The 24,757-nt window shown below is 40.8% G+C and overlaps 1 protein-coding gene across 1 annotated transcript in view; it reads left to right on the top strand.

Moving 5' to 3' along the window:
• waca (WW domain containing adaptor with coiled-coil a) overlaps positions 1-23,434 on the top strand; it is a 38,494-nt gene extending 15,060 nt beyond the window's left edge. The window contains 11 exon segments of the mRNA XM_051940329.1: positions 6,211-6,306; positions 7,056-7,159; positions 7,161-7,203; positions 7,309-7,434; positions 14,364-14,618; positions 16,575-16,697; positions 16,857-17,005; positions 17,650-17,774; positions 19,316-19,511; positions 19,598-19,725; positions 21,668-23,434. Coding sequence (XP_051796289.1) covers positions 6,211-6,306; positions 7,056-7,159; positions 7,161-7,203; positions 7,309-7,434; positions 14,364-14,618; positions 16,575-16,697; positions 16,857-17,005; positions 17,650-17,774; positions 19,316-19,511; positions 19,598-19,725; positions 21,668-21,737 — 1,415 coding nt within the window. The 3' untranslated portion in view covers positions 21,738-23,434.
• Positions 23,435-24,757: the final 1,323 nt, after the last annotated feature.

Genomic DNA, 24,757 nt, shown 5'->3' with positions numbered 1-24,757 from the left:
TGGGATTTTAACTTCAGTGTTACTCCTACTGATACCGCTGATCAGTCCAGTACTATAACGGTACTCTTATTGTTTCTTTTTTTATTTTTAAAAACAAAAATTGGAAGAAATTAAGATCAGACTTAATATTGCTTTTTCTTCCCTTTCACTCGTCATGTTTGCTAAAAGAAATGGAACGCAGGACTTTTTCTTTGACCGTACAAAGATTCAGTCCAAGCAAGACCATTTATCCACAGTTTTCAAGTCACTAAATCTGCTGAGAATGATGAAACTGTATTTCAGTTTTTCAGTTGAACTAGCAGTCACTTTAGAAGCTGCAGCTCCTCCTGACTGAAATACTGACAAACGCATCTTTCATGAGACTTTAAGTAACAGCTGTGTTGTGAATTTGGCAATACTTCTATATCAAATGATTGCTTATAGAGAAAGTTGGAAGCAACAGAAAGTCCTGGTCTCACACATTCATTCATATCAGCTGCAGAGTAATCTGTTTTACTCTGCACTGAGTCGCAGATACAGTCTTGTTCCTAAACAGAATGTGGACAGTAGCAGCTCAGCTCTGTGCACGTGATCTGTCTTTGCAATATTTTTAGCTGAAAAATTGAAAGACACATTCTGGAGATGCATAAAACTTGATCGAATTTGTTGAAAAAGAGCACAATATGGAGCCTTTGCTTCATGTTTGTGTAATCTAGTAAAATCTGTGTGAGGGTTCTTGGGAGGAGGCAGAAACTAGAAAGTGGAAAACTGCATTTCTCCACCTCTGTGAACTTTCACTGACTGGATGTCTGGAAGGAAGAGTCATGTTTCTGCTTTTACTTGTTGCACTTGTGGCAGTGAGCATAGTCTGCATCAAATGTAGTGAAGTGTAACAGCACTTCTGCACATTAGCTTTTCTCCGCTATTGTCACAAGGGATTGCATGTGTTTGTTGCAATGTGTGAGCGAGACTGAGAGTTGGCCTCATCACTTGCACTCAAACGTCCTGTGCTTGCACTAGGGAAGATTTGTCTCTAGCCACTGTGGCTAAAGTGCTAGAATTTTGTTTAGCCACATTTAGCCACACTTTTTCAGTATCTGTACTGTGCGCGGCGAAGTTGTGGACAAAAGACAAGACAGTTGAGGACATCATCTTTGGCTTTGGGAAATACTGATACAATATATTTTTCACCCTTTTCTGACAGTTTATAGAACAAATAATTAATCACTCAATTGAGAAAGTAAATGGACAGATTCAAAAACAATGAAATGACCAATTAATTGCCAGCCAAAATAGCAGCTGAAGGCCTGAATAGCAATAATACAGGAAGAAAAAAAAACGCATGGGATTTACAAGTTGGGTACACAAGGACCAGGGGATTGTGTGTGGCAAGGGGGAGGGGTGTTGGTGGAAATGGAGTAAGCAGGTGCAGAGAGCGAGAGCTGTAGTCCGAATCCTTTTTTCTGATTGGCTGAGACGAGACACATGACAGTGTGCATCTATTAATGATCGGAAGCATTCGGGTCGTTCCGGTTATACTCGGTAGCGCTCTTCGGTAAGGAGACGCGATTTGTTATTTTCTTTGAATTATCGCTCGGCAAATTACGAAAAAGTTGTAAGTTAACCCTTTTTTCACATTTATTAGGGCTCGACACACGGGAAGCGACAGTTGAGGGTGGAATGCGAAAGTCATCGCAACAGGAGATAATTCAACACAACGGTGCACGATACTTGGCAGCGGCAGGCGACGGCGACACACGGCGCGCTGTGCAAAAGCACAGATCGCTTTGTCTCCCTCATCTTCTGATTGGCGTGAAATTAGAGGGATTTTTTAACGTTTTCAAAGAGTTTCATGACAGAAAAAGCATAAAGATGATGAGCCAGAAGATATTGCTTTGATTTAGCCGAATTTTATCATTGACATTGGCTATAAAAGTTTACCCCTGGCGTCAACCAACTCCCATGCAGCAGCTTTTTTTATTTATATCACGATTAGGGCTGGCCCGAATAGCTAATATTCGGATACCAAAATTAATATCCGGATAAGTGCTGTAGCGAACGAATATTCGGGATATTCGGGTCCGCCCTATCACGATAGTCCATTAAGGGAAGGATCATAAGACTCGGGAAAGTCAAATCAACGGCTAAAATGATTTGCTCCTTCATGTTGAAAAAGGGCTGAAAAACAGTTGTTGAAACCGGAGCGGACATGAATGTATAGGAGCGGACTGTACTGTGTAACATACTGTAAGCTCAATTGGTAAGTGAGTGAAACCCTTGCTGATTGGTTGAAGCTCCAGGCGACAGCGACAAAAGTTGGAACATTTTTCACTTCCCTGAGTATCGAGTCGCAGCCAGCGAGTGCACCATTCTACGTGAAACATGTGCGAAATTTCCCATGTCACGAATGTCGCCGTCGCGTTGGCGGGAGGGGGGAAAGCGATGTTCGTCCCGTCGCACTGCAGCCATAGAAGATGAATAAGTGCGACTGTTGTCGCTTCCTGTGTGTTGAGCCCCTTAGGCAAAATTACCTTCGCCACTGTGGCTAAACTGCTAAAAATGACTTCGCCATCCTGAGGATGGCTTCGTCTGTGGCGAATGGCTAGCGCAATCACTGACGTCTAAGAAGCAGCCTCTCTTCTGGATTGGAGTTATGAAAATACAACATCGACAAATGTATCGTCAGACAAAAATATACAAGATAGTGTTTGTGAAGCAATAATGAAATTAGTTTTCTTATTTTGCTACTACCAATAGCACAAGCTACAGAATTTGAGTTTGCACTCTTCTGTTCTTTGATAATTAATCCCGGTACTGTTTAGTGCAGCGTTTCACTGCCTATCCCTAGTTTTGTGGACAGTTTCCATCCATCCATTGTCTCTACACCACTTAATCCTCAACAGGTCGCAGGGGAGGCTGGAGTCTATCCCAGCTGACTTAAGGTGAAGGCAAGGACACTCTGGACAGGTCACTAGTCTAGTCTATCACAGGGCTACATATAGAGACAATCAATCACATTCACACCTATGGACAGTCTAGAGGTACCTATTAGTTTGTGGACAGTTTCTGAGAAAAAAATAAGTAAAAGAACACTGGTGATTGCCATAAAATCTCTTACCTGATGTATAAAGATTTTCACATAGCCTTACATTAGTCTTATTCATTTCCAGGTTTAGAAAAATGCTGCAAGGAATCACTGTTTGAAGTTGTTAGCTGCTGCATGCTCACAAGTTGGATGTCTGTAGTTCTTTTGAGGAGTAGTGTTCTTTCCCAGACAGGTATTGAAACAAGTAATTAAATTTATTGAGATTCAAAGTTTGAGTCAGCACAGAAAGTCGAGGTATACCTTTGATCTATTATTTTATAACTGGAAGGCACTTGGAGAACGTGAGTGTCTGCCAAGGTCAGTAATCTGCTATTCTATGGGATAATTTCACAACCCAAACCAGATAACATCAAAGTGCTTCAGTTCTCATCAAAATTGACTTGATCACTTTTCATCATCTGCCAACAATAAGTATTGAAAACAAAACAAATCAGGTCAGCTATAGCTAGCAATTGATATTCAATGGGAGAAACAAAGAATCAAAGGTTGATTAGGGTGTGTGCTTTAGATCTTTGGTGACCGGCTGTCTTTTGCAGGCGCATATGTGAAGATGTTTCAACACATGCACACACATAGTTTTGCCTCAAAACCAATCACACATTATATGCAGGAAAGAATTTAAATGTATCTCCTAAATTCACAACACAGTATTGCTGAATGTTAACGGAAGACAACGATGCTACCACAGACATGCCAAAGTTAATAGTGTATAAACTGAGCTGCAGCTACAGATGTGAAGTTAATGCCAAATTTTGACTCAGTGCTGTAATGTTGCGAAGGTAATAACTATTTTAGTGTTTCATCTCATAACAAGTGTTCCTTTACTGGAGTTGACTGGTGCCATTCATCTGGACTGTGGAGTTGTTTTTAACTCGAGAAGTGGGGACTGGACTGGTATTGAAGACGTAACTCACTTTGTACTTTGAACGCGCTTCAGATACATGATGACCATCCATTAGTTTGCCAACTTTTTACGGTTGCATGCAGTCAGACACAGCTAAATTGATTAGGGAATAGCCAAACACACAGGCAGCAAGCTGAAGCACACTCACTTTCATTTTTCTGCTTCACTTGCTTTTTTTTTTTTTTTTTTAAACTAATCAGATTTTATCTGTGTCGTATGTTGGTTTCTATTGTTCCGCTGCACATAGATTAGAATCAAATGCTGTCTAAATGTTCTACTTCACGAGCTAAAATGTTTATTTTGCTCCACTGGTCATGCCAAGATTTTGCAGATCTTGTACGTGAGCAGATTGTCACTGATTATAGTCTTGGACCATGGAACTCAGTACATCCTTTGTTCCCTTTGCTGTATGCGGGAAAGCCTTGCCACTGAAGTCTTTCATTCAAGCATACATTCCGCTGTGATCTCCTTCACTGATATAATGTGTCTCCCAAAGCAGTTTGAATTTTTCATTAATTTTATTTTGGACAAATGTCTAAATATAAAGAAGAGCTTACACTTCTAGCATAATAGCTGGCAGAGCTGAGAAATTAGATGTGCAAAAGCAAATTCAGTCTTGCCGTCTGATTGCTGCACTCTGTTACCTGTCATGGAGTTCATGGTGTTCACATCATCGATCAAGACAACATTCTTTGAATTAGATGAAGAGATTTAAACTTAGGATGCCTTGTTAAGGAAGCAGGCATGAGAGCAACTGAATCTGTGCTGTTGCAATAATGGACTTAAAATACATCCTGTGGGTTTAGTTCCGCTAAGGCAGATGTTTTCTGTTTAAAAAAAAAAAAGAAAGAAATTTTGAAAAATAATGCTTACCAGTTAGGAGCCGCAGTAATGAATGAACCCGGGGCAAAATGTTCAAATACCGGAGGATTGATCAGCTTCCACCATGCGCTAAACAGTACTTTGGGAAGAAGAACATTACGTTGCACATTTCATCTCATCACTGTCAGACATGTCTGATGTGTATGTGTCTATGATGCACTTTTGCTTTCCAAATCCAAAACAAAGTTCTGTTCATCAGAGTCTGTAGCTCCAAAAGTCTTCGTGCAGACTCAAGGGAATCAGTAATCTGATTAAACTTCACTCCAATTGATGTAGCAAGTGTGGTTGCTACAAAGTAACAAGTCATTTATGTCAGAGCAGAAATAACGCCATCTGTATGTCGTTGATGTTAACCAGATATGTTAGATTTGCAGCCCAAAAACTCAGTTAAATACGTCATACAAATGTAGACTAAAATTACGGATTCTCCAGCTGTTTGTTTAACTGGCTGTGTTGATAAGTTTTTCTGAAATTCAGAGTGTCATCTGAACTGCTTTCAGAATTTCACTTTAGAGTGGGAGCAGCAGGATTAAGTGATTTAGGGGCTGCAGACAAACTCTGTCTTTATGTTCACTGTTTCTGCAGCTGAATGTTGTGTAAAAGTAGTACAGAAACTGTTTTTTCAGTAAACTAATAAAATCACACAGTAATAAGACTGTCAAAGTCCTGCATTCATTTTATACTCTAAAGTGAAGCATGAAGATTCACCTAGTATCTGTTCAAAGTGGGGTTTAAATTCTAATATTGCACGACAGTTTAATGCGTGGTGTTTGTTTATGAGTAGAACCTTTGACACTGTTCACAGTGCTCTGATTCCCATCAACATAACATTAGTGTCTGTTTTCAATTAATTTATATACAGTATGTATGAGAAATAAAGTAGTCTTTATTCTGTTCTTGTGTATCTTTTCTCTTATAAACAAAGAAACAACAGAAAGTGCAGATAAATGCTATTTACGTACCGGATCAATAAGCAGTATTGGTAAAGTAGTAGTACCGTTCAAATCTTAACGATTTCTGTCCCTACTGTCACGGTACTCTACTGCAGGTCTCTGCCCCAGCTACAGTCAGGAATGTATATCATCACTGCTCCAGAGGAGATGTCAAATACATTAAGAAGTTTATCATTGTTCTGGGTTTGCAGTGCTTTGTAGTTCGGCAAACTTTACCAAGAGCGGCATATGTTGATACTGTGCATATGTCTAAAGTGAAAGGAATTTGGTAACATGACAGCTTTTATTCTCATCCAGGCTTTTCACAGTTAGGTCAGTCAACTTGGCATTTTACTGTTGTTGGCTGTTAGTGATGAATATTTCCTTCTGCTTGTGTTTTGTTTCAGGGACCAGCTATTCTCCCCAAGAAAATTCTCACAACCACAGTTCCCTTCATAGCTCCAACTCACATTCTAACCCTAGCAAGACCTCAGACACAGTAAGTACTGCCTCTGCCGTAGTATGGGAGCTGAAGATGGATTTTTTTTTTATGTCGTCTCCTGTTTAATAGACTGTTGAGCGTCTGTAGTTTTTTGCATTTGATACTTAATTTTGTTGTGTCTTATTAATGTTAAGACTAAAAACATCCATTGTTTTCACAATATTTACACTTTAATTCACAATCAAATCCCTTTGAGCCTTCCTACTTTAATATGCTTTATTTCAGTTATAATGCTCTTGAGAAGCATAAATGACATGAATGAAAGTTTTTAAGTTGAGCGATGTCCAGTTTGCCTATGATTCAGTATAAATAGTAATACATTTTATGTGCAAGTCTCAAATTGCTGTCTCATAATAAAAATAAATTACAGTAACATAATAGAGGAAGGAGTACATCGTAAAATTTCAACTGGGTACTGGAGATGGAGCACAAAAAACCAGTCACAACAGTCTTTTAAAGGACAAACTGGTAAACTGTAGATACCTTATAAATCTGAAGCTGTCTCTGAAATAAACCTTCCTTCCCACTTGAAAAGATTGTGTGAAAACAGGCCAGCCGTAGCTTTCTGCTTGTAACCAAACATCTTTTGTAAATTACAAGCTCTTGCATCAGATCCTCTCAGCACGCACACACACACACACACACACACACACACACACACACACACATCAGTTACACACAACCAACACACACACACAGAGAGAGAGACACAATTGCCTTTCTGTCTGATTGGCTCTTATGTTCCTAAAGTATTGCTCCTTTCTCTGCAGCCGTAGCGAACCGTGGCTGACTGAGCTGGTCATGAGCAGCATTCAGTTCCTCTGGAAAGAGAATACTATTATAACTGTAGGACAGGAAGTGTCCCAGTGGGAGAAGCCCAAAGACATGGCTTTGAGAGGTAGGTGATATTTAGCCAAGTTGGGCCTGATTTTAGTCGCATGTACGTGTCACATAAAGAATACAAACATGACCAAGAATTTCTGTTGTATTCCATGTTTCACAGGATAGCAGAGGCAAAAGGAAGCAACCAAAGACTGGCTGTTGATCAACAGTTTTCCCCAAGGACAGGGACTTCACAGAAGGGAGGCACATGCAAGCATCGGCAGCCCCCTGGATTTGACTGGTCCTAGTAAAGAGTTGCATATATTGTTACTAATCCATAATTTTTACTTATCAGTGTGTGTAACTGCTTCATTGACGTCCTTTATGTCAACTTTGCTGTTATTGTTAGTCAGTAATGAGTGCTGTGCTAATCTGAGGCAGATGAATGCTACGGAGCTCCTTACCAAACATTTGAGAACTATAACTGGCTGAGTCATGCCAGCTGCTGATGCTTTAGGCTTTGTAGTCTTGCTGTGTTTTAAGACTAATTGAGTACATTAATTGTCATCAGAAATCCTCTTAGTAAATAGTGTGTCACCACACAGCTACATATTAAAGCCACCTGCCTACTGTTGTGGAGGCCCCCCTCTGCTGGCCAAAACAGCTCTGACCTGTTGGGCCATGAACTTGAACAAACCTCTAGTGTTTGTCCTGTTGTGTCTGGCAGCGGGATCCTTTAGGTCCTAAGGCTTTGGAGGCTGGGTGAACACTTGAGGCTTTTTACTGTGTTCCCCAATACGATTCCTAAGCAGCGTTTGCTTTGTGGTAGGATGCATTGGACCGGTGGTTACTATTGTCATTGAGAGGTGGACTTTGTCTGCAAAACGGGTAACTTTCTACTACAGGATCTTGCAGGCCATTTTAGGACAACCCAACCTTTGTGCATGGTCTGACCAAAGGAACCCAACTCAAGAAGCTTCTTCAGTGTTGTTTTCAGGGAAGAGAAATCTATCTAGTTCAGAATTGGTAGTAAAAAAAAAAAATAAAAAAATGTGGTCCCAGGTCTTGACTCTGATTGATGCAATTGGTTACGCTCAGAGAGGACGACAAACCCCTTTACTGTCCTCTTAATATACTTTGAGTTTTTCAGTCTTCTCCATTAATTTCTGCCATACTTTTTGGGGCATTCGCAGTTTGAAGTCACAGTCAAAGCTGTCTTCCACCGTAATGGAAACAGAAAAGCTGAAAAGGATTATTAGGGATCTGTTTCTTTAAACATTTGCCATTACTGTAGCACCTGGCTTAATTTCCTGTAGTGGAATACCATCTAATGTTTAAAGTGGATGGTCAGAGTAACGTCCACATGAATGCCAGGCCCCAGGTTTCCCAACAAAAAAATAGTCAAATCATTCATTCAGCTGTCAGTGGTTTTAATTGTTGTGTCTGCTTTGTGTAATTCAGTGGCTTTTGTGTAGTTGCAGTAGGTACACAGAAAAATCCCATTTTCTGATCAATCATTGATATGATTTGGACATTGCAACTGATTGACTCCAGTTGGACGCAGTCTTACAGTCCACAGCCAGTCAGTATTATCAGGTTGGAAGATCAAATCATGATTAATAACAGTGTGTTTGATGATCATAGTCATTTATTTTCAGACCTTTTTTTTTTTTTTTTTTACCAAGCCATGATTGGCGGAGATCAGAAAGCCATGTTGGGTTGAATCTCAAAACTTTAGTCATAATAAGCCAAATAATTTGTCACCCTGCACATTCTGAGTTTTAGTCTTATATATATATATATATATATAATGAGCAAAGTTCTTGCACTGTAAGCCTTGGAGAGGTTGCTGTTTGTTAGTCAGGTGTTAAGCATCACTCTGCTTGTTGGCATCCATTTCCAACTGAGTGGTTCTGGTGAATATTCTTTTTTGTTGTGGTACTGTCAAATGTGAGATTTTAGATTTTTTTCAAAGATTTTGCACTATGTGACATGCATCAGTCTGCCTGTTGTCCCTGTTCTTACATATATTCAGTATGCGCTCCTTTCTCTAATGACATGACTAAGAAGTCTGCATGCCGGTGGAAACAGCTGTTTGGGTGGACTCCTCTTTGTAGGATGTATTTCAACAATTTGAAGGTGAATTCTGAAAGCTGTGTAGTGGCCATATACGAACTTGATCTACATTTGCCACTGCACATTGTATTGGTTTCTGCACTAGAAGCAAAAGCACTGGTGTTGTATGTATCACAATAATCTTTTTTTATTTAGATGTCTTCTGGTGTTATCAGAATTCACCCAAAGATACGACAGGCCAATTCCAGGCAAAATGTTACAGAGCATTTTTATCATGTGGTAGCACTGTTCAATGAAGTAACATAAGTGTTTACTTCAGTATACGTGTATACTAACAGACTTGAGGTTGTGCTGAATAGGTCCCACTTATCATGAATAACCTGTTTCTGCATATCAAGTAACTACTCCCAGAAACGTTTTGCCTTCAACAGGTTTATGTTTTGATGACTGCCTGGGACACCAGATGTCAGATGCATTCATAAATAAATACTTTTGAAAACTGAATGCAAAGAAAGACATAAAAAGACACAATCAGTGATGTAGTTTGATGTCCTGGAGGCATGTTTGTTTGTTTGTACATTCACCACAGCAATTCTATGTTCATAAAATCATCGCTAGTTGGCAGCAGTTAATCACTCAAACTACGCTGTCATTGGATTATGTCGCAGTCGGCGCACCTGTTCGTGTGTTGTTGAAAGATTGTGTTGATAGTAACACTTGCTGTACACTCGTATACTAAATGCAGTAAAATGTGAAGACAAGTGAGTACTTCTTGAAAATATTATAACTTTAAATTTTGACTGTAGTGACAGACACGTGGAGGGCAGCATGGCTGTAGTAGCATCTCTGATGATCGTGGCTCACAGCAACTCAGCCCCATGTAGTGTTTGTAGCTGTGCACATGACAATTAGTCCTGCAGCAGGACCTGTGTGTTGAATGTATCAGCCAAGACTGACATTTCTGCCCTCAGGTCACAGTGTGATAAAAACTAAATGGAAGCTGACAAGAGGTATCCTCATAATGGAGCAACAAGCTGTTTTCATTAGAAAGCGTTACAGATAAACTACCGATGCCAGCTTCACAGTAATTCCTATGTTTTTTTTCTCGCATCGCTTTCTTTGAAATTGAGGGCAAGGGCATTGGCCTTGGTGGAGGTCTATGTGCCCTTATAGTTGTTGTAAAATTTAAAATCCTATTGTAAAATTGTAAGTTTTGTTTTATGTTGAATTCATGGTGCAGCAGCACAAAATACAGGAAAGATTAGAGTGAAATTCAGTATCTACACTAGTTAGATACTTGTGTACATCACTAATATAGATATGTGCAAACTGTAAATTGGATTCAGGAGCAACATGTCTGTTAATATGAAGTATTATAGTAAGATCCAATCATCCTTTTTAAGCAAAGGTTGATAACACAACAAAGAGGATGAAGCTATTACTGTGCTGGAGCAGTTGCAGTGTTTTCATCCATTTATCATCTATCCACCGCTTCATCCTCACTCGGGTGGCCGTGGGTCCTGGAGTCTATCCCAGCTGACTAAGGGTGCTTTCACCGCTAAAAGCAGACTGGAGTCCGCAACACCAGCAAGTACGGTTCGTTTGGGCTGGTGTGAAAGCAGACCAGATGTTTTTGGTGCGGACTAAAGAACCGGACCGAGACCACCTCTAGAAGGTGGTCTCGGTCCGCTTCTATGTGAACTCCAGTTCGGTTCGCTCCTGGTGAGAACACAAACCTGTCTCCATTCGGACCGGCTTGATGGCGCAGCAGACGTTTTGGTCTACAGGAGCTTCCGTAGCCAAAAACGACTGTGTAATGTTCTCGTACCGAATGCGAGCTTCATGCTGGAACAACAGCAGTATTTGTGCTTGCTGCATAAAGCAATGATACGAATATATGGCAACAAGAACGAACAGGAGAGCATAGTTCTTTGTTTACGAATAAACCTTGAGCCATGGAATGTTTTCTTCCGGGATTTTTCCCTCTTCACGTGCCGCGCCAATCAGCGTTCACCTGCGTCATCTAAAACACCTTATTTTTCTGAACAGCGCCGCCAAACGACTGGGGGAGATATAACATTCATCGTAGTTGGTTCAACTGTGAAAACACTGGTGTGAATGCGAACCGAACCAGTTGAAATTAGCAACATTGTAACAACTTTTGGGTCCAAACGAACTACTCTAACGGACTAACAGGTGTGAAAGCACCCTTAGGCTGAAGACGGGGGACACCCTGGACAGGTCACCAGTCTGTCGCAGGGCTACATATACAGACAATCAAACTCACATTCACACCTACGGGCAATTTAGAAAAATTAGTTATCCTCAGCATATTTTTGGACTGTGTCAGTGTTTTCAGGTAAAGTTTTATTCAATAACCTGCAGCTTCTGTGGATTCACACACTGCAGCTCTTGATCAGTAAAGGTTTTCTTTTGCTGAATAAAGTTAGTCTTATTCAACAAATTTATCAGTTTGACATTTGGTACTGCCATTAACAAAAAGCTCATCAAATTCAGTAACATTTATGTGTCTGTCAGAAATGTTATCAGACATTGCCAGTTCTTGGAAGAAACTAATTATGAACTACGAAGCAATAGTGACTGTTTGAGACAAACTGCAAACGTGTAGACAGCAGCTGAGGTTAAGAAGGTAAACTAATGTTAAACTAACACTGCCAATGGAGCACAGATAATCTGGATCTAAGGCTTCTTTCAGTTGGACATCTTTCATGTTGCTATCAAAAGATTTAGTCAGTTCTAGGATTAATGCTGGTGCTCCATCCAAGTTATCCTCTAGATCAGTGGTCGGCAACTGGCGGCCCGCAGGCCAAAACTGGCCCATCAGGAATAATATCTGGCCCGCCAGATGTTTTGAAAATTTAATTTGGCACGGAGCCAAGCCAGGCCGTCACGAAACTCTCGTGGTCGGCTGCTGCCGGGCATTTCCGCATTTGCGCCACTGGTCGGACACAGTTGTACCAGCCAGATTTCACTGAGCAACAGTGTGTGCAAAACATGTGTGTCTCGGGAGTCATTTTTAATACATCTGTGATCAGAATTGAAACGCGTGTCCCAAGCAGCGGCAATCAGCTGTAGAAGCTCCTCTGCTCGCGGTATCAGAGCGCACCCCCCTCAGGTTGGCCCGCTGTTCGATTGTTTACAAACATTTTGGCCCGAAGCCACATCTACTTGCCGACCCCTGCTCTAGATGCTTACTAAAGATATAGTGTTGGACAACTGTAATAATGTCATCCAACTATGACTTCCTTTCTCAAGCAAGCCCAGGTAGTAAATGGGATTTTAGTGAGCATGTCAATCATCTACTATAAAGATGTTGCTGCTCTATAGTGGAGAGAACAAATAGCTGTCCTAATGCTAAGTGAGCCGCAGTAACAGAGGAGGTGGAGTGGTTCATAGTAATATAGCATTATAATTTTAACTGGATTTGCTGAGGAGTTTGTCAGCTGTATGGCAGCAGAGCAGAGACAATAGACACTTTAGATTTTCCTCTACATTCCTTTAGGACCATTCCTAAATCCTAGCTACCGCTCTTTCAAATTTCTTTCTTTCTTTTTTTTAATTGTCACAAATACACCACCGCCGCATGTCTCCACCTTAACAGCAGAGTCTTGCACTGTGTTGGGTACTTGCGAGTACTAAGGTAAACTAAAGATAACTATCTTGCTCAGTATCTACTCTATGATACGTCGGGTTAATACGACATTAATTCCTCGTAAGAGCGTGGACTTGAAAGTGACGTCACATCAAGCACCCAGGCACCAGGTCAGAGAATCAGAGGAATGTCGTCTTGGAAAATAGGGCAGCGACTTACTGGAGAAAAGCTATTAGCTCAAGATAACTCATAATAGATTTTGCAAGTTAAATAGGCATTCACAAAATACTGATGTCCAGCTAATGTTATGTAACATATCGGTAGATTCAGGTAGTTGGGCCCGTTGCTAACTCAGTGTCGCTAATATGAGTAAACTGATTAATAGCATTAAGCTAATATCCACACACCATGATGTAACTGCTGACTGCATTTTCAGATGAGCTTGTTCAAATATTTTGATTGTTTTTTTTTTTATTTTTCATTTTTACATTCAGCCTTTAAAACGCTATTTTCAACTGGACATTTAATAAATAGTTTGTAAAAGTAAAATCTGCAGTCAGGTGTCATTTGTTTGCGCCGCCATAGCTCCCAGGGATCCTGCCGCCGCTGCTGAAAAAAATCCAAGAGGAGACACTGCACTTGCTTGTAACAAACAAGAACGACACCTGTAACAGTGGTAACCATACACAGAGGTGACAGCTGTGGCCTCAAACTTAAAGTTATTACTCATAAATACTGCACTCAATGTTTTACTGCTTCTGTCTGAAGCTAATAAAAATCAAAGCTACGTATACATATTCATCAAAAGGCTAAGCTAAAAAGCAATGCTTTATTTTACATGTGTCCATGTTATTTAAACAGCTTAAAGCAATCTGAAGTATAGATAATTAACTAATTATAATTTTTTTATATATATTTTAATAAAGAAATTATTGAATAGCTGTTGGATTCAAATCAGTGAACTCCGTTTGCTTTTAAATGCTTTCTTGTATCCCGATTGCATCCAAAGTTCTGTATGCGCTCCTAAAATACTGAACTTAGAAGCACATGTCTCACTTTGGGGGGAAAAAAGTAAGTACCAAGCCCAGGACCTGTTGTTAAGGGGGGCAAGGTGTTCAGTGGAGCCACCAAACAATGAAATACAATCTGCAAAATCTAGCTGGAGTAGCGGATCAATGTGGGTATGCTTTATAAGATGCCAAAACACTGCAGCTTGTAACACTGACAGACAGAATTTTCACAGACAGAATTGCAAGATAAATAGTAGATGTACAGTAGTCACATTACAAAGTAGTTTACCAGGAGTGTTCACTTGCAGATCAGTGATTAATGTTGTGTTAGCGCAGACGTTGGGATTGATTCACCTTTTTGCCTGACCCCCCTGTGTTGGAAACTTAGTCTCTGAATTTTAGCCATTCAGATGAATGCTGTTCTGGAGTCAGAAGAATATGAACATACACTTTTGAAGATAAAAGATTTGTGACACTGCCTTTGTTGGTAAAATGACATCCTCTTTTTTTACTTTTATTTTTCTGCCGTCTCCACAGAGTCAGCTCAGGTGGAGAAACCTGCTGCGACCCTTGCCACCCAGTCCCAGTCATCATCTTCAGGCTCAGGGAGCTTGAACCCCTCGTCGGGACCACCTGGATCATCTGCATCCACAGTACCAGTGTCCCCAGTCCTGCAGTCTCCAGCTCCTCCACTACTCCAGGACCCCACCCTGCTTCGCCAGCTTCTCCCAGCACTTCAGACTGCCCTGCAGCTCAACAATGCCAGTGTTGACATGGCAAAAATAAATGAAGGTAACTGGAAATGCAGAAATTAGATGCGCATAACACATTCAGCCCGTGTCTACATTCAGCCAGCTGTGGACACTGTTTGAGGAGCACTTGTTATACTACTATTGCATCTCGAAAAACTAGAGCATTGTGAAAGAATTCATTTAATTCAAAATTTTGATTTATTAATCCTAAATCTATTGTCTCAGATTATTAGAATATTCTTTAAGAACATTCCAAAAAAGATTTACATCTTAAAAAGCATGTTTTATACACTCAGTACTTGGTTGGGATTCGTTTACTGTGAGTTACTGCTTTAATGTGGCTTGATGCTGATTCTTTGACAGCAGTCTTCAGCTCATCTGTATTTTTACATCGGATGTTTCTAACCTTCTTTGTAACTGGGGGACCAGTCATGTTGAAATAGGGTCAGTAAGGCAATTATCTGTTTTTTCATTCTTCTGCTATAGAGAGTAGTAGCTGTTTTGTTGAAACAGCTACTTGAAAACAAGATCTCTCCTTGTCTCTCTGTTATCACAGAAACGTAGTTTTTATGTGTGCTGAGACAAAGTCTATAACAAATAAAAATAGTCAACTGTCAGTAATTCTAGAAACCTGCATTTCATATCTCAAATGAATTTCACACATCAGAGATGCCAGCCACAGTCAGAGCAGCTTGCAGACTGTAAGCAGGCATACAGAGTTGCAGAATTACGTTGGATCGAACAGCTTTGGGTTGCTGTAAAATTTAGAAGCAGAATCACTTGTGCTGAATCACACTCAACACTCCACAAAACACATCCTATATGTATAATAGGGAGCTGACTTTACTTTCTACAATAATTTAGTTCCCTATAAATGCATAAAAATTGCCAGATGTCTTTCAGTTGTTGTGAATTAATATGATTTGTTACTGTCACAGTAACATAGGTGATTTCATAATAAGGGCACCAAGAGGTTCCTTCTTTTATTAAGAAGTCACTTTACTGTCAGTTCTCCTTCACTAGTCACACTGGTGCAACCATCATTCTCCAATTGTCGCACCTCACTACATGAACAGTCACTTATCGATAGACACTACACTTAGCAACATTCCCTGAACAGCTCACCATTCCAGCTGCAGTAGATGCTGCTAGGTGACTGCGGTATGGAGTGGAGAAAACAGCACATTTAAGTGCACTGTCTTTTTAGAGGCTGAGCACAGCGCGTCTTTAATGCACAGCTGATCATTTTCATACAGTGTTTAGAAAACAAACTAATGATTAATGTTCATTGAGTTTTCAATTCTACTACTGCATTAGCTATTGTAACTGAATGTGTTACAGGTTTCTGTTCACTTCTTCAGGCAGTGTGTCTGCCTGCACTCTGATCATCAGGTGTGTTGAAGTCCAACTGCTCCCTCTCCACCAGCCTCTTCTTCCTCAGTTTTGTCAGAGGAATACACAACAGCTAAATAACTCGTCTTACACATCAGGCAGGAACCGACTGACAGACCCATGGAACAAATAAAAGTTCAACTTTCCACCACTGTAGCTAGTGGTGTTTGGAGCAACACAGAACAGCTTAATGATCATCATTCATGCGACATGAGAGTTTCAACTTGCACTTTGAAAAAAAGTTGCCTATGCAGTGGCATGTTTATTGAATAATTATTTTCATCCAAACCAGGAGCGACATCTTTCTTTCCAGGCAGTAGTGTACATAATTATCAATAATAAACATAGAATGTTTTAACCTAATCTCTTCTTCCTTGCCTCATCTATCTTGCTGCAATAAAGTGTAAAATTTACAGGTGAGGGATCAATGAAGTTTATCTTATGGTATTTTTATTTTCACAGAAAGAGACAGTGTTCCTGTTAGTATTTATAATGGGACATGCTGCTGAAATCATTTGTCAGATTCACTGTGGTGCAGTGTGTAAGCCATTCTAGTACCCAAACTGATTTTGTCAGTCTTAACGTTGTCTTTTTCTCTCTATAGTTCTCACAGCTGCTGTCACACAAGCTTCATTACAGTCGATGCTTCACAAGATCCTCACTGCTGGACCATCAGCTTTCAATATCACTGCTATCCTTTCTCAAGCTGCTCAACTCTCTAACCAAGGTAAATGAACTCTGTACAGAAAGTAGCTGTGTGTCACCACTGTGGGCTTGTCTGTTACTTGTGTTGTGTAATGGGCTTCCTGTATATTTTCTGTTTGTCAGTGAGCAGATTGCATTGATCTTTTAGATTGTTATTGTTTTTTTGTTTGTATCTCAACAGCTCAGCAATCAAACCAGTCACCAATGTCATTAACATCAGACGCCTCATCGCCAAGGTCCTATGTTTCTCCAAGGATCAGCACACCACAGACCAATGCTGGTCCTCTAAAGCCCCTCCTCAGCACGCAGCCTGTCATCTCACAACCGAAAGTAAGACAAAAATGTAGTGTGTTCAGCAAGCGTATATAGTGTCCAGTTTGGTGACAAAGGCTACCAGCTGAGTGAATATCAGGACATTTCCCCTGGGAAAAGCACCTCTTGTCAAGGACAAGTGACATCACTGGTTGGCATGTATGAACATGGAGTACTTCTGATGGAAATTTAGGCGTGCCTTCTATTTCTTCAGGCTTGAGAATCTGGTAGAATTTACTAAGAGGACAACATTCAGTTGCAGTATTTTAGATCCTAAAAGAAGTCGACTACAAAGTCCTCACACCTAATGTCAGTTGATTCACGTTGTGAAAAGATGTGATTGCACTTACATGCTTTATATTGAAACATTGTCTTTATGCCAGGACCGTTCGTTTTAGTTAAATGAATGCTCCACATTAAACACAATAGAATTGAATGTTATATTACATTGTATTATAATGCAGATCACACTGAATTTAATGCCAGTTGTTCATTTGAAATGCAGTAATATAAACAGATAATATAAACAGAAATAAACGGAATGTCACATATCTGTAAAAATCCTGTTGATTAAAAACCACAGGTACTGTAACACCTGCATGCTTTATGCTTTGACCGTATGGAAAGGAGTTGTGTTGATGTAGTTACTTGGTGTGTTGTAGGTGAGCATGGTAACAGCCAAGCTGGCATCTCACAACCAGCCCACATCCCAGCAGCCCCTTTCCAGCGATAAGCAGCACAGCCACGACGCCACCACGGCCTCCCCACGCACCCTCCAGCGCCAAGGGTCAGTAGAAGCACACAACTCACCAAATACTTATGGGCAGCTGATGTTTGAGCAGTTTGCTAAACATGGGTTTCTGCTTGTTTGTGGGTTCTGGCATGGCTATTCCAGATGTCATGGATTATATTTGTTGGTTTATAAAGCTTTGTTTGTTGCTTCCTGAGTAATTAAATACTTACAGTGTCTTATATTTATTGTGAAAAAGAGGAAGGCATAACTAGTCAAACCCGTATATGTCTAAAGGCACTGATGCCATCTACACCTGTTAGAGTAAAAATACTGCATCTGCCATAATGTGGGGCCCATTCACATCAGCTCCTGAAAGGTGCAGTTTCTAGACGGTCTTCATTGTGTGGTATTGTTGCACCATCTGCTGGTGGATGATGGAACAACGAGTGTCTCTTTTATTCAGTTTCTGGTTTTATTCTTTCAAGTCATTCCTTTCTTTTGTGGCACAATTTCCACAAGAAAGCAAATATAGTTTTAGCAGAGGTTTTTTATTGTTTATTGCATAAATTGCTTGAAGATTCATGAAATCATTGCATGCAAACTTACCCAGGATGTCTTTCCAGAGTTGATCTGAGGATGGTGCGAACACACATGGTTTTATACAAATCACTAAAGACAGAGTGTGTAAGTGCTGCTGATGTAGTTGGAAAGACACTTCACTTAGAGGAGGTGGGCACTCAGGATGAGAATTCTTACTGCAGATACTGAGGTGGAGGGTGCAACTAAAACCATAGTTCAGTGTGTTTCACATGGATCAGATACTGTATTGAATCAGCGAGGTAAGGAGAAATACTGACTGTCAAGCTTTAAATTAGCGCTGCAGCTGTCCATTAATCGAGTAATCGTCTGTCTCTGTCTTTGTACGTTACGGCATCAAAAGTGGAAATGAGCGCGCTGTGCAACAGAATTAACCGTCCGGGCGGAACACAGACCAACATCCACACTGTCTGTATTGTGCATATATTATATATGCACAATAGCTGCAGCCCTAGTTTAAATATGAACCGGTGCTATGTTTTATTACTACAACACAACATGGAAATGTAAGACTTAGTCCTCCCAGAGGTTTGTTTTCAGAGCTGTTTGTGTGTTAGCAGGACACAGTTCACTAAAGACAGGCCAAATGTCATGAAACTTGATAGAGGGGTGGCACTGGTCAATCCAGATCACTTTCAGTTACAAAACAGCCTCGGTGAATGTCTGTTCTCACACTAATGAGCACATCATTACAATCACATACAGGAAAACGCTAATTGAAGAGATAAGCATCAGATACTGACAACATAATGCCAATGTCCTCTGGAGCTGATAAGAATTGTGGTTTTGACCGTTTTGATACCGTAAGTCGTTTAAAACATGTACCATTGTGGATTACTGCATTGAGATGCTGAATAAAATTGTTAGGAGTTGCTTGTTAACAGAGACCTACATTTTTTTCATTCTCTTCACTGGAAGTCGGCATCACAGGGAAAGTAGTTGCTGACAAAGTGAAAGATGAGATGCTGATGTTTTTCCTCACCTTGCAATAATTCCAGCAGTCAGAGGAGTCCCTCCCCAGGTCCCAACCATGTCGCCTCCAGCAGCAGCAACGCCCCCAACTCTGCCTCCGCCCCCCCCTCGGCCTCAGGAGCCCGGCCCTCCTGCTCCTTCACCCCCACCCTTGCTGCACACTTCAGTGAAAACCTTATCAAGCATGTACAGGGATGGCCTGCAGAACACGCAGAGAAACAGGTCTGTATCTCACCAGATTTTTCAACACGAGGTTCTGATCGTGCAAAATGTGTTTTAAAATAAAATTTTTTGTGACAATCCCAAAGGCGTCAAGACTACGTGAAGAGGCCCACACCATGGGCAGCATCTGCATGTCTGAGAACTGCACCGAGCTCAAAAACCTGCGGTCTTTGGTCCGAGTCTGTGAAATACAAGCAACATTGCGTGAGCAGAGGTAAGAATCCATGTTTAGTCTGGCAGTTTCATAGCCTAGCCGCGCTAGACAACCCACGACAACGAATTTAATTCTCTGCCAGGGTGAGTCTAGTTACCCTCGGTAAGCCTCGAGGTTGGATGCTCCTAATTCTCTGCCAGGGTCGACAACAAAAACGACAACAGTCGTTGAGCTCCATTAGCACCGACTCTGATTAATCTTTCTGTTAACATGTCTGTAATATACTTGAGCTTCACCCATTGACTGTATAAATAAGGCTTCACCGAACTCCTGCATCCTCTGATTTCCGGCGCTCTAAGAACTACGTCAGCCTATTCGTTGCGCTGATTGGTTGTATACCTACCCAATTGCTGCAGAGTGATTTGAAAGACAACCTTTTAGCCCGCCTCCCTCCCTGTCGAGAGTTCCTAGACCGTTGCGTCTTCAGACCTGGGTCTAGCGCGGCTAGGCTAGCAGTTTCATAGATCGTAACAGAATTGATGGAAGCAGACTGTGGGTCTGAAAAGTGAAGCCAATGCCTTGAGACCAATTCATACGTTCTGCATCCGTATGTCTGCCAGGGTACACAAGACACAAATTTCATCATCCCCCCAAGTGTGTGGGCAATGTGACCATCTACAGGGCAGACTGATGCATTCCTATTGCAGTATGAACTGAACTGCATCTGCATTCGGCTTTCAAAATTCACATCAGTCATGCGGAAAGCGTGAATTGGCCTTTAACCCTTTTAGCTGCAGTCAATTCCAGCCATTTTCAGTACCAAAAATCGCTAATATTCTATTTGTAAATAAAAAATATGACGAGAAATACAGGGAATATTGGACGCGCATCGCGAGGTGCATTTCCTTGAAAACGACCGATTCGTGGATTATATACCGACTTCAAGACATGTTTTGGACAAAATAGTTTACTGGCTTGTTTCGTCTGGATGTCCAAGGTTGGATTACGGCCGTTTTTTGTGGAATATTTTCATCTGTGTGTAATAATGAACCCGGAAATGTGAGTCGTGCTGTGTGCGTTGAAGCCGTGTATAGAGAATGGATGGATGGATATTCGTTGTTTGTCGGATAAATGTGTTTATATTACCCGCTGTGGTAATCACATCTGAAAGTGGTTTATACCGGCGGATTCATGAGAATCTAAGCTTTCCATCGACGTATAGTGTTTATATAATCGCGTTTGCAGTTTCAGACATTAGCAAATTGCTTATGCAGATCTCAAAGTGTACCACGGGCGGGACACTGAAGCGCAACGGGTTAAACCTGCATCCTTTCTAACAGCCAGCCTTTGGTCCTTGACTTCTCAGTCAGATCCGGCCATTGATCATTAGCAATCCTTAAACATCTTTGTACAGAGAAGCGAGCAATAAAAGTAAAATAATCAAGCATACAAATGCGGTCAGGATGATTCCAGGTGTTGCAGACGGGGATCCCATATTTTCTCCATCTTGAGTTGAAATTTAAAACTACTGTTTAGCAGTTTTTCTAAATGAATGACTGAAACCAATTCATGCAACCAGTTTCTGAAGCATGGTAGAGTTGGTGTTTTCCAATTTTTTTTAAATAATTTTTTTTGCTAGCACCATGCCCATTAGGAGAGCTGCTTGTATGTGTGCAGGGAGCACAGATGAATCCTCTGAGGCTCCACAAAGAGCAAACCCCCTGACAAAAGGGAGCTTCCTCCTATAAAACAAAAATTCTAACCCAGAACTGTTAGATTAACGGACAGTCCAAAAATAAATGCAGCATTGTACCATCACTGACTTTACATTTATCACATTTAAGAGAAACAGAGGGGTTGAACTTATGAAGCTTGTCTTTAGAATAATAAACACAGTTATTACCTCCAGCTTTTCTATGCAGTTCAGAGGTACTTTGCATCTGTTGTTGATGTGAATTCAGTTTTCCTGCTACTAATTGTTGTTCTCTCTGTTTTCCCACAGGATACTGTTTCTGAGACAGCAAATCAAAGAACTTGAAAAGTTGAAGAATCAGAATTCTTTCATGGTCTGAGGACTTGTGGTTGCGAGTCGGAGCAGGCAATGAGGGGTGAAAGAGGGGGCAGGGAGACCCATTGCACATAGTTGGAGTCTGGAGGGAGAGCAGTTGTTCGGTTCCTCTTGAGCCCAGTCTTAACACTCACACACAGGAGCTGCAGTCGGGTTGGCTTTGGACCGTTGGGCTGGGAGATCCAAGAGGGAGAAGTGAAGAGCTGTGGTGGGAGGAGGAGGGTGAGGGTGGGTGATTTACAAGACTGAGTTTTGTAAAAGCCCATGTTGTGGGAAAAAAATGTAGATTTCTTGTAGATGTTATTATCTATGTTGTAAATATGTTTTGTAGATTGAAGCCATGGAAAGCCATGCCTATCAAAGCTTTTGACATCCAAACTAATCAACGCCTAGGCGGCTACATTCATTAGCTAGCCTTTCCTTCATGTTAACTCGTCTGCAGACTTAAAGCTTCATTTTGTCCGTTCAAAGATCATTGAACCATTGAGCGTGTGTGTGTGTGTGACCTGCATGGAAACGGAGGAGGATGTTTGAAGCCATTTATTTACACACAAGCCTAGCATAAAGCATAACACACAGGTGTCAGCGTAGTTTGTTTCTTTCTTCAAATCTGGGTGAGCTGATTATTTTGTCTAGATTCTTTCCCTCCACCTTCTGTGGGTGAACTGCAACATGTACTCAGGCGTGGCAAACATCCCCTCCGCAGATCTACCGCGACTGCCAACAATGGTTCAGTGATCCGTTTGCAGCTTCTGGTGGCCCTGCATTTCCCAGTCTGAAAAAAAAACAGTGCCTGGTGGTGTGGTGGAGTGAGTGATTTAAAAAAAAAAAAAAAAAAAAAATTTAAATATGAGATGTGATGGCGTGCTGCTTTGGACCATTCCCACTACCCTCCCCTGGCCTCAGCCCTGCCCTGCCATGCCCTCTCCTCACACTTTACCCTCCTTGTTTTTGTTGGGTTTTTTTCCTCTTTGTGTTCCTACTGTTTTTTGTTCCTCTTTTCCCCCTCTCCGACTTTTCACGCTGAGGTGGTACCACTGGTTCATTCCTTTGTACAGTCGTTAACATAACAGTGGAGTTTTAAGAAGAGGACAGAATAAAAAAGGTTTTATTTATAAGAGTTGTAGTGATGAGCAGTTATTCACAATGATAGCCACACATTTTCATCAGCACCCAGTTCAGGAGTGGTATTACGGCCGCAGCGGATCAGAGGTGGGCGAACGTGGAAGCGCCTCTGGAGTCAGCGCAGGGCAACGAGAGGGCCAAGGTCAAATGTGAAATGTATGTATTGTAATAAACATGTTAAACTAAAGCGAGCACTGGTTGTTTTGTTGGAGTGTTAGGTTTGGTTCATACGCTAGTGCCTTGTTGAAAGTCTTAAGCCTCATTGAACCTGCAGATACCCCACCCCACCCCCCAGTTTTTTTTTCTTTCATCCTCTTTGACCAACAGCAGGAGATCTTCAACAAGCATGTCATGCACAGGATTGTTTTTCTAGCACGTTCCATCCCTCTCATTTGTTTGTTCCCCACTGTTGAAGAGCAGGGTCCTCAGCTGCAAAGGCCTGTTTATTTACCCCCACCATACTATCTATTGATAACAGAACTTCACCACACATTCAGTAAAGGTGACCACATCATTGCTTTGTATATTGTTTCCTGAAGTATATTGACAAATGAAATAAAATATGCCTCTCCGGGGCCATGTTGTTCTTGGCTTTTTGATGGTCCCTCTAGCTTCAGTCTTGTCTTGTTTGACGCATTTGTTGCGGTTTTACAGCAGTAGAAGCCCGTGTGATGAAGAGAACATGGAACAGGGTGAAATAAAACACCAGGAAGGACCAGGAAAGGAGGGAGATCACAGAACGGCCATTAACAGCGAGGAAGAGAATTATGAGGTGGTCGAGACAAGGGAACCAATCGGAGGGCAAATTTAATCCCAGCACCCCTAAAATTTGTGAGATTTTTTTATATTGCATGTCTTTTTTTTTTTTAACAAACCAGAAAAGTATAAGAACCATACAGTACATCTTTGATACGTAATGTTTTAACAACAAAAATACAGGTGGCCAGTGTCTGTTTGAACTGGACTGAGAGAAGCTAGCTGTTGTGTGAAGTGCATGTGTTGACCCTCCTGTTGTCCTCATTTATGGGCACCAAATGTATTCGTATTATTATTGGTATTTGTTCATATTTATGTAATTTTTCATCTCATTGAATACAATCTATTTGTGTATGATTGTCAGTCCAAAGAGGGAGAGATGGAAAAAGGGGAATGAGAGGAGAGAGTGCAAGGTCAGGAAGAACTAGGTAAGAAAAAAAACAGAATAGTGGCACGCAAAACAGCAACTGTCAACCTAACGAAGAAAAACATTTCATTCACAATATAATTTTACATATATGTTATGTGTTCTTCCCACATTAAATGCGTTCCAGAAGCACACTTAATAGATATCAGTGGACTTCATTCTAAACAGGACATCTTTCTCAGAAACTAGGGTTATGATATGTTTCTTTTAAGATTCCAGTGACTCAGCATTTAACCCTCCTGTTGTCATTTACGGGCACCAAAAAAAATCTTTTTGCCTGAAAAAAATGCAAAAATTCAGCAAAAAAATTTGCAAAACCTTCAGGAAGAAAATTCCAATAATTCCTTCACATGATTCACATAAAAATCAAGCAAAATCCAGCGAATTTCACTGGATTTTAGTTGATTTTTATGTGAATGTTCTTAAACATTTTCAACATTTCTTTTTTTTTCCTGCCAAAAAAATGTTCAAAAATTTCCCAAAAGTGTTGAAAATGTGGACATCAGAAGTTTCACTGCGAAAATATTTTTTTCCACATTTTCAAACTTTAAAACGGGTCAATTTTGACCCGTAGGATGAAACGGGGGTTAAAATAACCTTTCTCAGATTGGATGGTTTAGTCACAGACTTTTTCAAAAAGTGTTATGCTTTTCTTTCACAAATGTGGGAATGAAATTACGTTAAAATGCACAAAACAGTGAAATTTATCCTGCCTG

This window comes from Acanthochromis polyacanthus, chromosome 20 (genome assembly GCF_021347895.1).
Source record: "Acanthochromis polyacanthus isolate Apoly-LR-REF ecotype Palm Island chromosome 20, KAUST_Apoly_ChrSc, whole genome shotgun sequence".
In the NCBI taxonomy this organism is placed as follows: Eukaryota; Metazoa; Chordata; class Actinopteri; family Pomacentridae; genus Acanthochromis; species Acanthochromis polyacanthus.
The sequence above is the reverse complement of the archived record's forward strand: the minus strand, read 5'-3'. Positions and strand labels throughout refer to the sequence as shown.